General features: G+C 41.6%; 1 protein-coding gene across 10 annotated transcripts in view; it reads left to right on the top strand.

Moving 5' to 3' along the window:
- The window catches only part of PTPRM (protein tyrosine phosphatase receptor type M), a 1,075,005-nt gene that overhangs the window by 522,727 nt on the left and 539,018 nt on the right, over nucleotides 1-13,260 (top strand). For all 10 annotated transcript variants that reach the window (XM_073631370.1, XM_073631374.1, XM_073631369.1 and 7 more), the window contains exons 8-9: nucleotides 5,128-5,436; nucleotides 12,513-12,622. In XM_073631370.1, coding sequence (XP_073487471.1) covers nucleotides 5,128-5,436; nucleotides 12,513-12,622 — 419 coding nt within the window. The remainder of the gene's footprint in view (nucleotides 1-5,127; nucleotides 5,437-12,512; nucleotides 12,623-13,260) is intronic.

Below are 13,260 nucleotides of genomic sequence, written 5' to 3'. Positions count from 1 at the left end.
GCACCCCCCCTCCTAAACCGTACCAGGCCGCATGCCCTCAACATGGGGGGTAGGTGCTTTGAGGCAGGGGGGCACCCTGCACCCCCCACCCCAAAGCACCTTGTCCCCATGTTGATGAGGACAAAGGGCCTTTTCCCGACAACCCTGGCCGTTGGTTGTCGGGGTCTGCGGGCGGGGGGCTTATCGGAATCGGGGAGCCCCCTTTAATAAGAGGGCCCCCAGATCCCAGCCTCCCACCCTATGTGAATGAGTATGGGGTACATCGTACCCCTACTCATTCACCTAGGAAAAAAAAGTGTCAATAAAAAAAACACACGACGGGTTTTTAAAGTAATTTATTAGGCAGCTCTGGGGGTCTTCTTCCGTTCTCCGGCATCTTCTGCCGGGCTCCTCCGATATTTTCTGCTCTTTTGCGGACTCTTTTGCTAGCGGTGGCCCGGTCTTCTCTGCCATCTTCTCTTCTTCCGATGTTGACACGACGCTCTCTACCAATGTATTGCCGTGTGCGCGGTCCGCAACGACTTATATAGGGATGGGGCGTGGTCACCCGGTGACCCCGCCCCTTATGACATCACAGTCCCGGGGCATGATGGGACTTGATGTTATAATGGGCGGGGTCACCCTGTGACATCACCCGGTGACCACGCCCCATCCCTATATAAGTCGTTGCGGACCACGCACATGGCATTACAGTGGGCGAGAGCGTCGTGTTAACATCGGACGAAGAAAAGAGGGAAGAAAACGGTGAAGGCCGGGCCACCACTAGCAAAAGAGCGGGCAAAAGAGCAGAAGATAGCGGAGGAGCCCGGCAGAAGATACCGGAGAGCGGGAGAAGAACTGGAGAGCGCGGAGAAGAAGCCAGAGAGCGCGGAGAAGAAGGAAGAGACTGCAGAGAAGAAGAAAGAGTCCCCCGAAGTCGGAAGAAGACCCCTGGAGCTGCCTAATAAATTATTTAAAAAACCTGTTTAGTGTGTTTTTTTATTGACACTTTTTTTCCTAGGTGAATGGGTAGGGGTACAATGTACCCCATACTCATTCACATAGGGTGGGGGGCTGGGATCTTATTAAAGGGGGCTCCCGGATTCCGATAAGCCCCCCGCCCGCAGACCCCGACAACCAATGGCCAGGGTTGTTGGGAAGAGGCCCTTGTCCTCATCAACATGGGGACAAGGTGCTTTGGGGTGGGGGGCTGCAGGGCACCCCCCGCCCCAAAGCACCCACCCCCCATGTTGGGGGCATGCAGCTTGGTACAGTTCAGGAAAGGGTGGCACTCGCTCGTCCCCACCCCTTTTCCTGACCTGCCGGACTGCGTGCTCGGATAAGGGTCTGGTATGGATTTGGGGGGGTACCACCACGCTGTTTTTTCGGCGTAGGAGGTTCCCCTTAAGATCCATACCAGACCCAAGTGCCTGGTATGCTCTTGGAGGGGGAACCCATGCTGGTTTTTTATTTTAAATTTGGCATGGAGTTCTCCCTCAAGATTGATACCAAACACAGTACCTGGTATTGGCGGGGATCCAAGTCAGATCCCCGTGCATTGAGAGTCGGATGTATGTCAGCTTTAAGTCGCGGGGCAAAGTCGGATCCAAAGTAGGACGGCTGTCGTGTCGCACCAGTGTGAACCCGGCCTAATAGCCACTAGCAATAATTGCATGTAAAATCCGACAGGATAACTGCACTCAAGTTGATCGATCGTACATTCAACCTGCCCATACATGATTTAAAATCTCGGCCGGTCCCTGCTGATCAGGCCGAGATTCGAACTGCCTGTGGCCAGCTCAAGAACAACAAAAATGGAAGAACTAAATGTGTTACTCATATCAACAAAATACATGTTTTCCTTTAGCACCTTTAAATAAAAGGACAGCTGTTGTTAGAGAATTGAGGCCATTATGCTCATTTTCAAGTTTTATACATGGGGCTCTTTTTTTGTCATTACTGTGACAGTGTTGTATTCAGTTGTGAAAGGATATTTAAAGTGGTAAACCCAAAATACAAATCCTAATCTATTGCAACTTACCAATCATTAAATGTGGTGGCTGCATTCATTTTCTTTTTTTGGCTGTTTTTTACTTTATTTTCACCTGGTTATCTAGCCAGTTACACACTTCTTGTTTTAGAGTGCCTTCACGCTAGATGGAGGCGCAGTGGACACCTTTGGCAACAGCACTGTCAATCAGGGGAGAGAATAGTGTTAGAAGCCATTGTCAGATTTAGATGAACTTGACTTAGGCCGGCCATAGAGAGTTTGAATCAACAGTTCAGCAGTGACCGGCTGAGACTGCAAATATGTATGGACAGGCTGAGTGTACCAACCAGGCTGCCGGACTTTGCATGCGGTTCCCCTGTCAACAGCCTGTGGTTGCAGAAAAGACATTTGCTCCATGTATGGGCTGCTTAACAAATTAAAGCCAAAATCCAGCTAACACTTTTTAACCACTTCAGCCCGGAAGGATTTGCCCCATTCCTGACCAAGCCATTTTTTTGCGATGCGGCACTGCGTCATTTTAACTGACAATTGCGCAGTCGTGCGAAGTTGTACCCAAACAAAATTTATGTCCTTTTTTTCCCCCACAAATAGAGCTTTCTTTTGGTGGTATTTGATCACCTCTGCAATTTTTATTTTTTGCGCTATAAATAAAAAGGAGTGACAATTTTGAAAAACCATAATACTTTGTACTTTTTGCTATAACAAATATCTCCCAAAAAATTAAAAAAAGCAAATCTCTTCATCGGTTTAGGCCGATATGTATTCTTCTACATATTTTTGGTAAAAAAAATTGCGTATATTGATTGGTTTGCGCAAAAGTTATAGTGTCTACAAAATAGGGGATAGATTTATGGCATTTTTATTATTATTTTTTTTTTATACTAGTAATGGTGGTGATCTGCGATTTTTATCAGGACTGCAGCATTGCGACGGACAGATCGGACACTTTTGACACTTTTTTGGGACCAGTGACATTTATACAGCGATCAGAGCTAAAAATAGCCACTAATTACTGTATAAATGTCACTGGCAGGGAAGGGGTTAACACTAGGGGGTGATAAAGGGGTTAAATGTATTCCCTCGTGTGTGTTCTAACTGTGGGGGGAATGTGGCTGACTGGAGGAGGAGAGAGATCATTGTTCCTACTTAGTAGGTACACACAATCTCTCTCCTCTCCCCTGACAGAACCAGGATTTGTGCGTTTACACACACAGACCCCAGTTCTCGCTCTGTCACGAGCAATCGCGGTCATCGCGCCTGCTGGGAACACGCATGGGCTCCGGAGCACGCTGCGGGCATGCGCGCCTGCTACAGCATCTTAAAAAGCCAATGTACAGCTACAATGGCTCACACAGGGGAGAAGATGAATTTCAGGTATGGATATTTTTACATAGTTACATTGGTCAAGCTTGGACCAGTGTAAATATGCCTATACTCTACCTGGCTGATCCTTCTGGAAGCTGGAAATCGCAGAAGTAGACATTGCTACTACAATATCCACTACTGCCCAGGTCCTGTGCTGAGTAGCTGCCCTGCTGCTTACTGAAAACACGTTGAACTTTCTCATTGGATGCAAAGCATTCTCTGATTACATATAAGTGTAGTGACAGCCTATTTATCAGATGAGGAGATTTCATCAGCTTTTTTATTTGCAAGTGCATACAGTTTGTGGCTACCTTTAGAAGTGTTCTCCTTTGTCTTTTTTTTCTGATTCTTTGAGGTGTCCCCACTCTTAATCTCATCCAATCAGAAAACTGTTTGCATTAATTGTGAAAATGCAAGGTGATCTATGAATGGTGCCTGTGACAATCACCCACTTGGCACTGAACAAGAAAGCTATTGGAGTGGCAGCAGTGCCTACTACAGTGATTTCCATCTTCGAGAGGGGGTCAGCCAGGTATAGTATAGCAAAGTTACATTGCTCAAAGTTGGATCAATGTAACTATGTAAAAATATTTGTCTCAAGCCTTAAAGTTATACTAAAGTCTTGTTTTTTTTTACTTTAAAAATAACAAACATGTTATACTTACCTGCCTTGTGCAGTGAGTTTGCGCAGAGCAGCCCAGAGCCTCATTTTCTCTGGTCCCTTTTTGGCACTCCTGACCTCTCCCTCCTGTTGAGTGCCCCCCACAGCAAGCAGCTTGCTATGGGGGCACCCAAGCCGAGCTGCAGCTCCGTGTGTACATTCAGGCACTGAGCCATGGTTTGGCTCTGCCCCCTCTTTCTCCTGATTAGCTAACTGACTTTGATTAACAGCAGTGGGAGCCAAAGGCGCAGCTGCTGTGTCTCAGCCAATCAGAAAGGAGAGTCCCAGATGGACTGTCACCAGTCTAGTACAGCGTCATCATATGACTGATGTGGCAATGATCAGGGATTCTGACTGTTGATGGTATGTAAAAAAAAAAAAAAACTTTTTTCATTTTTAATCAATTTTTTTACATGCTTTCATCATTTCATCGGAGTAGTTCAGTGTCACCATAGTAACACTGTACTACTCTGAGGGGGTGATCAGGGATTTTTGTTTTTTACACTTTGTTGTTACAATGAAGATGGGTTACATTCATCAATAGTGAGCTGTGATTGGCTGCAGCTAATTACATGGTACAGGGTGCTGTGATTAGCCCAGGTACTTTGTGATAGCTGTGGGCCAATAACAGCATAGGAAACACAGCTGTTATGAATGAATTCATTCATAACAGCTTTGTTAACATTGTGATCATGTGATTGCATAGCGATCACATAATCACTGGGCCACGAGTACCGGGATCCATAATCTGCTGTGTCCAGTGTACACAGCGGTTGCAGGAGGGGCATGCTGACATACACGTACGTGATCCAGCCTGCCTGTGCTGCCTGCCCTTAATAAAAGTATTGTGGGCAGTCCATAAGTGTTTAAGTTAATTTGTTAATGTTTGTTAGCTAATTCATAAATTGCATTATCACTAATATTCTTCAATGTATCAATAACATTTCCATTAACTTCTGATAATTTAAAAATAATTATGCTCTTACTTCAGAAACAGTGATGCAACTTTTTATGTATCTATGTGGCTATATATGGTGCTTGCTTTTCCTAAAATCATATGGCAAAGCTTACGCTATACCAACATATGTGCTATTGTTCCATTTCTCCATAGATCCCATGCACGGTCCACGGAAACTGCAAGTGGTTGACATACAGTCCAGACAAATAACCATTCGCTGGGAGCCATTTGGATACAATGTCACACGTTGTCACAGTTACAATCTGACAATTCTGTACAGATACCAGGTTGGAGGACAGGAACAAGTCAGAGAGGAAGTGAGCTGGGATACAGATAACTCCCACCCCCAGCACACCATCGCTAGTCTGACTCCATTCACCAATGTCAGTGTCAAGCTGGTGCTTATGAATCCAGAGGGAAAGAAGGAAAGTCAGGAGCTCATAGTACAGACTGATGAAGATGGTAAGTTCTCATAGATGGAATAACCGAATGGAGGCCCTTTCCTACTATCAGGCAAGGTGAAAATCTTGTTGAGATCTGCACCTTTTGAGGAGGTAACTAAATGAGGCTTTCATCTTGCATAAAGACTTCTGCCATCTTTGTATTGCCCATTCCTTTGCAAATGAGGTTAACACACCAATAAAATACCTAAATCACTGTAGACCTTCTTCCAGTGTGTACAGGGGTCAGTATAAATATACTGGGGATAGGAGGAGGTTGGTCAATGGGTATAATTCTTAGTGTTGCTCTCTGTCTCTTATAGTGGCATACTTGAGACTAAATGCACTTACTGTATGTACATATATTAAAGTGGAACTACACTGCATCTAAGCACCAAAAACGCTGTTTGATTCATTTTTAATTTTCAGAGCAAACTTACCCCTCCATGTCTCCATGCTTTATTTTGCATAGAAATCACTTTGAAAAGCATTTTTTGCTGTGACCACCTGGAGGAAGGACAGGTGATTCATGTAGCATTTACTTCCCAGAATTCATCTCTTAGCTCACGCATGCAGGCAGGAGGGTGGGTTTAGCTGAGAAAAGCCCTCCTCACCTCCTGAAGACTCCTGGAATGTATGAATTCATTTCCCTAGGCCTGGAAACCAGGAGGTAACTTAAAGCGTTTCTTAACCCAAAAAATGGATTCTGCTCCTTTAAAGCATGTTATATGACACAGTGCTTGTGCTGTGTCATTTCGCCCCCTGTAACACCTAATAAACCTGGCTGATCCTGCCAGTTTCTACCCTCCCCTATGTAAAATGACTACAGTGTATCATGGCTGCTGAGCCCTGACACCGTGGTTAGTTTACATGTCTCCATCATCCGCAGCCCTGCTATCTGTCTCCTCTCTGCTCCTCTGTCCCCCTCCCTGCCTGTCAGCTTGTGACAGTACCGCCCCCCCTTTCCTGCTGCTTGCATAACTGTAACATGTATGCACCATCAGCACTGTCTCCTATTGTAGTGTCCCCTGTAAATACCTAATTTAAGAGCCTCGATCCGCGATCACATGACCGACCGACTCTCTCTTCCTCCCCTCCTGACTGACATCAGCAGGGACATTTTGGCCCCTCTTGCTGCATCTGTCGGAGCAGGAATGGAGGGAGCTGGCTGGTCATGTGATCGCGGATCGCCTCACTGAAATTAGGTATTTGCAGCATTTTTTTTTTTTTTAAATCACACATAGAGGGGGACACTACAATAGGAGACAGCACTAATGGTGCATACATGTTAGAGTGGCTTAACAACCACTTTAAGAAATGTAAAACAAAAACTTTTAAATAAATATGATATACTTTGCAACTGTATTTATTTACTAATGTTAGCAGCGCAAGGATTAAAAATAGTCAATGTTGATTGAAAGAGTGAAATGCCACTTTAAAAAAGCAATTTATCAATATTTAAAACCTAATATTAATATAATTCAGTTGATTTTTTTAAGCTGTAGTAGGTAGGGGGAGATGATGCTTTGTTTGCCATACTGTTGAAAATTAAAGTGTAAAGGCATTTTTCAAAGTTTTGGATATGGGATGAGGTTATGGATTGGGGATAGGTTAGACCCCCAGTCATTTTTTATATTTCTGTCTGTTGAGGAGATTTACCCCTTTATTTGTCCAGTGACCATTGTCACAGAGACAGAATGTGTTGGGAAATCTAAAACTTTGTTGTCACCAGAGCAAAGTGAGAGGGAAAATCCCCAAATTGAGATACCTATTTCTATAACAACTCTATAAAATAGGAATTGCGTCTCCAGGACTAGAAGTTGGAAGAAACCTCCCCAGCGAAACACAAACAGCAAAAAATAATCTCATAGGGGTTTTAACCCTTCCCTATTTTACCTAAAAAAAATATACATACACTTTACGTATCAGAATAGATCACTTTGTGCAAATGTCTGTCTGCCTGTTTACTGTTTTAATCCTTTTGATGCTTATTTTTCCTCAGTAAACCTTTGTCCTTTACAATAAGTGAAAGCGGATCCACTCCAGTGTTTCTAGGCTCCATAAGTCCATAAGACAGTGACTCCTAACAACCACTTCTCTACTTTCTCCATGCCATTTTCAGAATCAAAGATTAAAAAAAAATGATGAGATATCCTCTTCATAAAGCCCCAGGACCCAATGGGTTTGATAGAGAATATTACAAAACATATGGAAGCATGCTCTCGCCGCATCTGTGTAGAATTTTTAAGCAGATAGGGAATTCTCTTGGGATTAAAGCACTTATTGTCACTATCCCTAAACACAGGCAAATTCCCAGACCACCCAGTTAACCATTACCCTCCTAAATGCCAACACTAAAATATATACTAAGCTCTTGGCAAACTGATTAGCAGACATCATTGTGCATCCATACCAAGTAGGATTTGTTGTTGAGTAAAAAAAATGGACTTTCCAGGCACCAATCATTGAAAAATTAACAATAACATTTTATTAACAATTAATACATTACAATAAAAAAACATTTAAAATACTGCAAACTATTTGCAAAAGCAACTAAACCTCTCCAATGTGGACTATAAATGTCAAAAATCATGTCATGCAAGACATGTAAGATAACATTTACTGTAAGCTCATAGGCTCTACATGTTTTGTTTCTTCAGGAGCTTGATAAGCATTCTAATGAGAGAAAGAAGCAGATAATTGTACGGTAACAATTGTATAATCTTCATTAAATATATAAAAAAGGTCTCAACAAGTGCATAAAGGATTGCAGGACAACATCAAAAGACGGCCAAAACATAGGCATGCAAAGTCCATAGCAAGCAACATGTAAGGATGTGCCAGATAGATACATGTTGCTTGCTGCGCACTTTACATGCCTATGTTTTGGCTGTCTTTTGATGTTGTCCTGCAATCCTCTATGCACTTGTTGAGACCTTTTTTATATATTTAATGAAGATTATACAATTGTTACAATTATCTGCCTCTTTCTCTCCTTAGAGTGCTTATCAAGCGCCTAAAGAAGGGAGTTTTCATGAAACATGTAGAGCCTATGAGCTTACAGTAAATGTTATTATCTTACAGGTCTTGCATGACATGATTTTTGACATTTATAGTCCACATTGGAGAGGTTTAGTTGCTATTGCAAATAGTTTGCAGTATTTTAAATGTTTTTTTATTGTAATGTATTAATTGTTAATAAAACATTTAATGTAATTAATGTTAGATAAAACATTTCTATGATTGGTGCCTGGAAAGTCCATTTTTTCTACTTCCTTTTTATTTAATTAAAATTTAGGACGTGGCACATCGCTACCTTAGGCTCCCACAGCTCCATCCTGTGTTGGTGCCTCCTGCAACTTTTTGATCTATAGGATTTGTTGTTGGTTACCAGACCTCAGAGGAGACCAGAAGATTTATAGACCTAATTTAATTGGCTAAACAGCATTGAACACCCTCTCTGCTTCTCTCCTTAGATGCAGAGAGGCATTTGATAGGGTCCATGATAGGGAGCTTTTCTCTGGTAGAAACAGCTGCTAAAGCTCAGCAATCAATAAGCTTTACATCTCCCCCAGCCCTAGAGTGTGAACTTGGTGACTTCTCTCAAACTCTTCGAGGAATAACTAATGGTACTCATCAGAGATACCCCTCTTTACTGCTCTAGTCATGGAACCGATTCTGGAGTTTATCTGCTCTGACCCTGGACTTTTAAGTGTCATTGTTGGAAGCACAGAGCATAAAGTTGGCCTTTATGCCAATGACATCCTAAATGAATCCTCTGCAATCCTTATTTTAGAGGGCGAAGTATACAAAATCAACAACTATAAGTCTTGTATCCTCGCTATTTGTTTGGACCCCACCATTAAAGCACAAATCATTCATAACCCACATTTTCATAGCAGCTAGATTATCAGTAGTGAGATGATGGAAGAGAAAGGAAATCCCCTACTGTCAATAGTTCTCCAAATATCTAATGACCACACCCCATACAAATTAATGTTTGGAATCGCTAATTTAACCAGGATGAAAATTTGTTGACTTTGGAGCCCTTTGCTTCTTTGTAGATGATGTAACACTCTGACCTGAAATATTTTCTGAGCAAATCCCACTTAGTCACCCTCTGAAAAATTGAAATCCTAAATCTTAATTATTATTATTATTATTTTATTATTATACAGGATTTATATAGCGCCGACAGTTTACGCAGCGCTTTACAACATTAGGGCAGACAATACAAGTACAATACAATTCAATACAGGAGGAATCAGAGGGCCCTACTCGTTAGAGCTTACAATCTAGGAGGGAGGGTCAAGTTATACAAAAGGGTAATAGCTGTGGGGGATGAGCTAATGGAGAAAATAGTGCAGTTATTAGATGGAGGCAGGATAGGCTTCTCTGAAGAGGAAAGTTTTCAGGGATCGCCTAAAAGTGGATAAATTTGGAGACAGTCTGACAGATTGGGGTAGGGAATTCCAGAGGATGGGCGAGGCTCGGGAGAAGTCCCGGAGGCGGATATGGGAGGAGGTGATGAGGGAGCTAGAGAGCAGGAGGTCTTGGGAGGAACGGAGATGGCGATTAGGTTGGTATTTTGAGACTAGGTTCGTGATGTAGCTGGGGGCAGAGTTGTGGATGGCTTTGTAACTTATTGTTAGTATTTTGAATTTAATTCGTTGGGCGATTGGTAGCCAATGGAGGGATTGGCAGAGAGGGGTAGCAGACACTGAGCGGTTTGTAAGGTGGATAAGTCTGGCAGCAGCATTCATGATGGACTGCAGGGGGGATAGTCTGTTTAAAGGTAAGCCAATGAGGAGTGAGTTGCAGTAGTCAAGGCGAGAGATAACCAGGGAGTGAATCAGGAGCTTTGTGGTTTCATTGGTTAGAAAGGGACGTAGTTTAGAGATATTGCGGAGGTTGAGACGGCAAGCTTTGGAAAGTTATGGGATGTGGGGCTGAAAGGAGAGTTCAGAATCCAGGATAACACCTAGTACCCTGACATGTGGGGATGGGTGGATGGTTGTGCCATTGCTCTTGACAGAGAAGTCAGGGGAGGAGGCATCTTAATAGACCACTGTAGAAAATACAAGACCTCTGTTATAGTTACTGTTTTACTACCAGCCTGTTCTTTTTCATTATTCTTTTTGGGCAATTGTTATAGAGTGTAATGCCACCTGATGTAATTTTTTATAGCCAGGATTTCCATAAATAAGAACCCCTGAATACCTTTGGCTATACACAGCTAAAGATGTGTAACTGTTATAGCCTTATCACATGAAATACAACGTCTGAACTTTTACAACGCTATGTTTTAATATATCTACCATTTACTTTGATATGTCATTGGATTCTTTTTCTAAACCCAAATAAGAAACACTATTGTGCATCATATTTCAATGCTGAAGTTTAGAGCATTTAAATCAGATAAGCCATATTAAATTATTGGAACTATCTTTTCCTATAAAGATGAATGTCAATTGTAACACTATATTTGACAGATGCTGTCACAGTCACTGAATGCAGAATTTTCTGTTATGGCCCTTAAGTCAAGCACTTGCACATATATTGTGCCTATAGGAGAGCTCTGGCAGGGACTTCAGTGACCACTAAATGCCAAAATAAATTAGACATCAAATGGTTTCTGATAAAAAAAACACCTGCTTGACTCTCTTGTCATCTATACTTTTTAGATGTACTAAAATAAATTGAATTCTTCTAAAGTGCAGATTTCATAATGTAAAAATAGGTTTTGGAATGTCTGTAGTAAATCAATGATGTATACACAATAGTATATCAGCAAAGAACAGCACTTGTCTGCATTAATGTGTGCACCGGTAATATTCAGATCCAGTGTGTTCATAATTTATTACTTAGCTGTACATCCATGTGGATATATATTTCAGCATAGCAATCCTCTGTTTTCTTTAAAGAATATAAAGTAGTCCAAGCATTTCCCTGCAATAACTGAGCCTCCCTAATCAACAACTACTGTTATAAAATCTCAATCTGCAAGCGGAAACACAATTTTGTACTAAATATTAACCAAACATAAAGCTGTATTAGTTTTGTTTGAAAATCTAAAAAAAAAAATTTTTAGTCCACCAAACAGTGATTGACAGAATACAGAAAAAAGAGAGGGCACAAAGGCTTGGTGCATTACTCAATAAAAATGTTTTTCGAATTACAACAAGCCAAAAACATACTCACAAGATGGCCGCAAATGTGCCAAAGTGAGAAGAGGTTGGCATATGGAAATGTATCGTCAAGACCTACACATCACTCAGACTATTTAATTGTTTAAAAGATGATGGAATACACTGACTAACTATGCTCTGAAGAAAGAAGCTTGTCCCACAAAAAAACATCAGCCTGGTTGTCTGAGTGATGCACAGGTCTTGCTGACACATCTACACATCCCGACCCTTTGGCTTTATAGATACAAAACTTTTGGTCTGTGTACATCTTGTGAGTTTGTTTTTGGCTTGTTGTAGTTCAATAAACTTTTTTTTTAATCAGTTAATGCACCAGGCCTTTTTTTGTATTCTGTTTGTCAGTAAGATTCCCCAAATTGAAAGAGAGCTGCGTTGGTGAAACACACCTGTGTAAAACTCTATGTTGAGCAGCTTTCCGTATCAATGTACTTATCCTCTACATCCTTAGTGGTACAATGTCAATTTTTTGGTTTAACCTGTTTCCCCAAATAGTGATATTTTAGTTATAGGTGAAGCCTGAGGAGCATTGTTAGCCCCTTTGTTTCTTTTATATCTTGCACATACCAACATTGAGATCTCCATACCATATGGGTCATTAATTTTTTATTGTCCCCATTGACCTTTGCTTATTCCACCTCCTCCTATTTAATTTTCTGTAACAGAATATTGAGCACATAAATCTCACTGGTAGTGTCCTTAAGCGATGTAAGGAATTGTCTGGTGGTATATCTCTCCAGTGTCTACCAACAACAAAAATATCAGTTTTGGATGAGGTGATGTTTAAATATTATTTCTTTTTAACATGAGCTGTAGTATTCTTTGCTACATTGAGGGTATGATGGATGTAATGCATTGTATTAAATACACAATGCTGTTTTTCTCTATTTACTAGTACCGGGTGCTGTACCTTTAGAATCAATCCAAAGCAGCACATTTGAGGAGAAGATTTTCCTGCAGTGGAGGGAGCCTGCCCAAACATATGGCATCATTACTTTATATGAGGTATGATATTGTCTGATTACTGTGTATATCACTATGCCTTGCAACATGTTGTCTTATTTTTTAGCATACTTTGTATGCCCACTGAAGTGACTGGTATGATTTAAAGAGATTAATCAAATCCTACTACATATATTGTACCTGTTTATTTGCGGCCTCCTCTTCTCTACAGCCTTTTAGAGTCCATCGTTTTTTCAGATGGGGGGCTGAAGTTGCACTCATTGAAGAGAACTAGGAGCTTATTAGAGGGAAGGGACCCCCCCTTCACACAGCACACTTGAGCAGAGTTGAGGCTTTCAATCACAGGATGTCAGGATGTGTGCTGGAGCTCCCTCCCTGTATATACTGTATATACTATAAACCTAAATCAATCATATTCAGTGTATCGACCCTCTGCCTTTAAAACAGCATCAGTTCTCCAAGGTAGACTTGCACACAGTGTTTTAAGGAACAGGTAGATTGTTCCAAGCTTATCACAGTTCTTCTGTTAGATATGGGTTTTACTTCCTCTTTTGCTCACTGCAAAGCCTGAAAATGAAAAGCATTATGGGCTAGTATGCATCGCATACTAGCCCATTATGTGCCACTTACCTGCAAAAGAATCCAGCAATGTCCCCTGTGTAGGCAGGGTCCATCTTCTG

The sequence above is a fragment of the Aquarana catesbeiana genome, linkage group LG05 (assembly GCF_042186555.1).
Source record: "Aquarana catesbeiana isolate 2022-GZ linkage group LG05, ASM4218655v1, whole genome shotgun sequence".
Taxonomy (NCBI): Eukaryota; Metazoa; Chordata; class Amphibia; order Anura; family Ranidae; genus Aquarana; species Aquarana catesbeiana.
The sequence above is the reverse complement of the archived record's forward strand: the minus strand, read 5'-3'. Positions and strand labels throughout refer to the sequence as shown.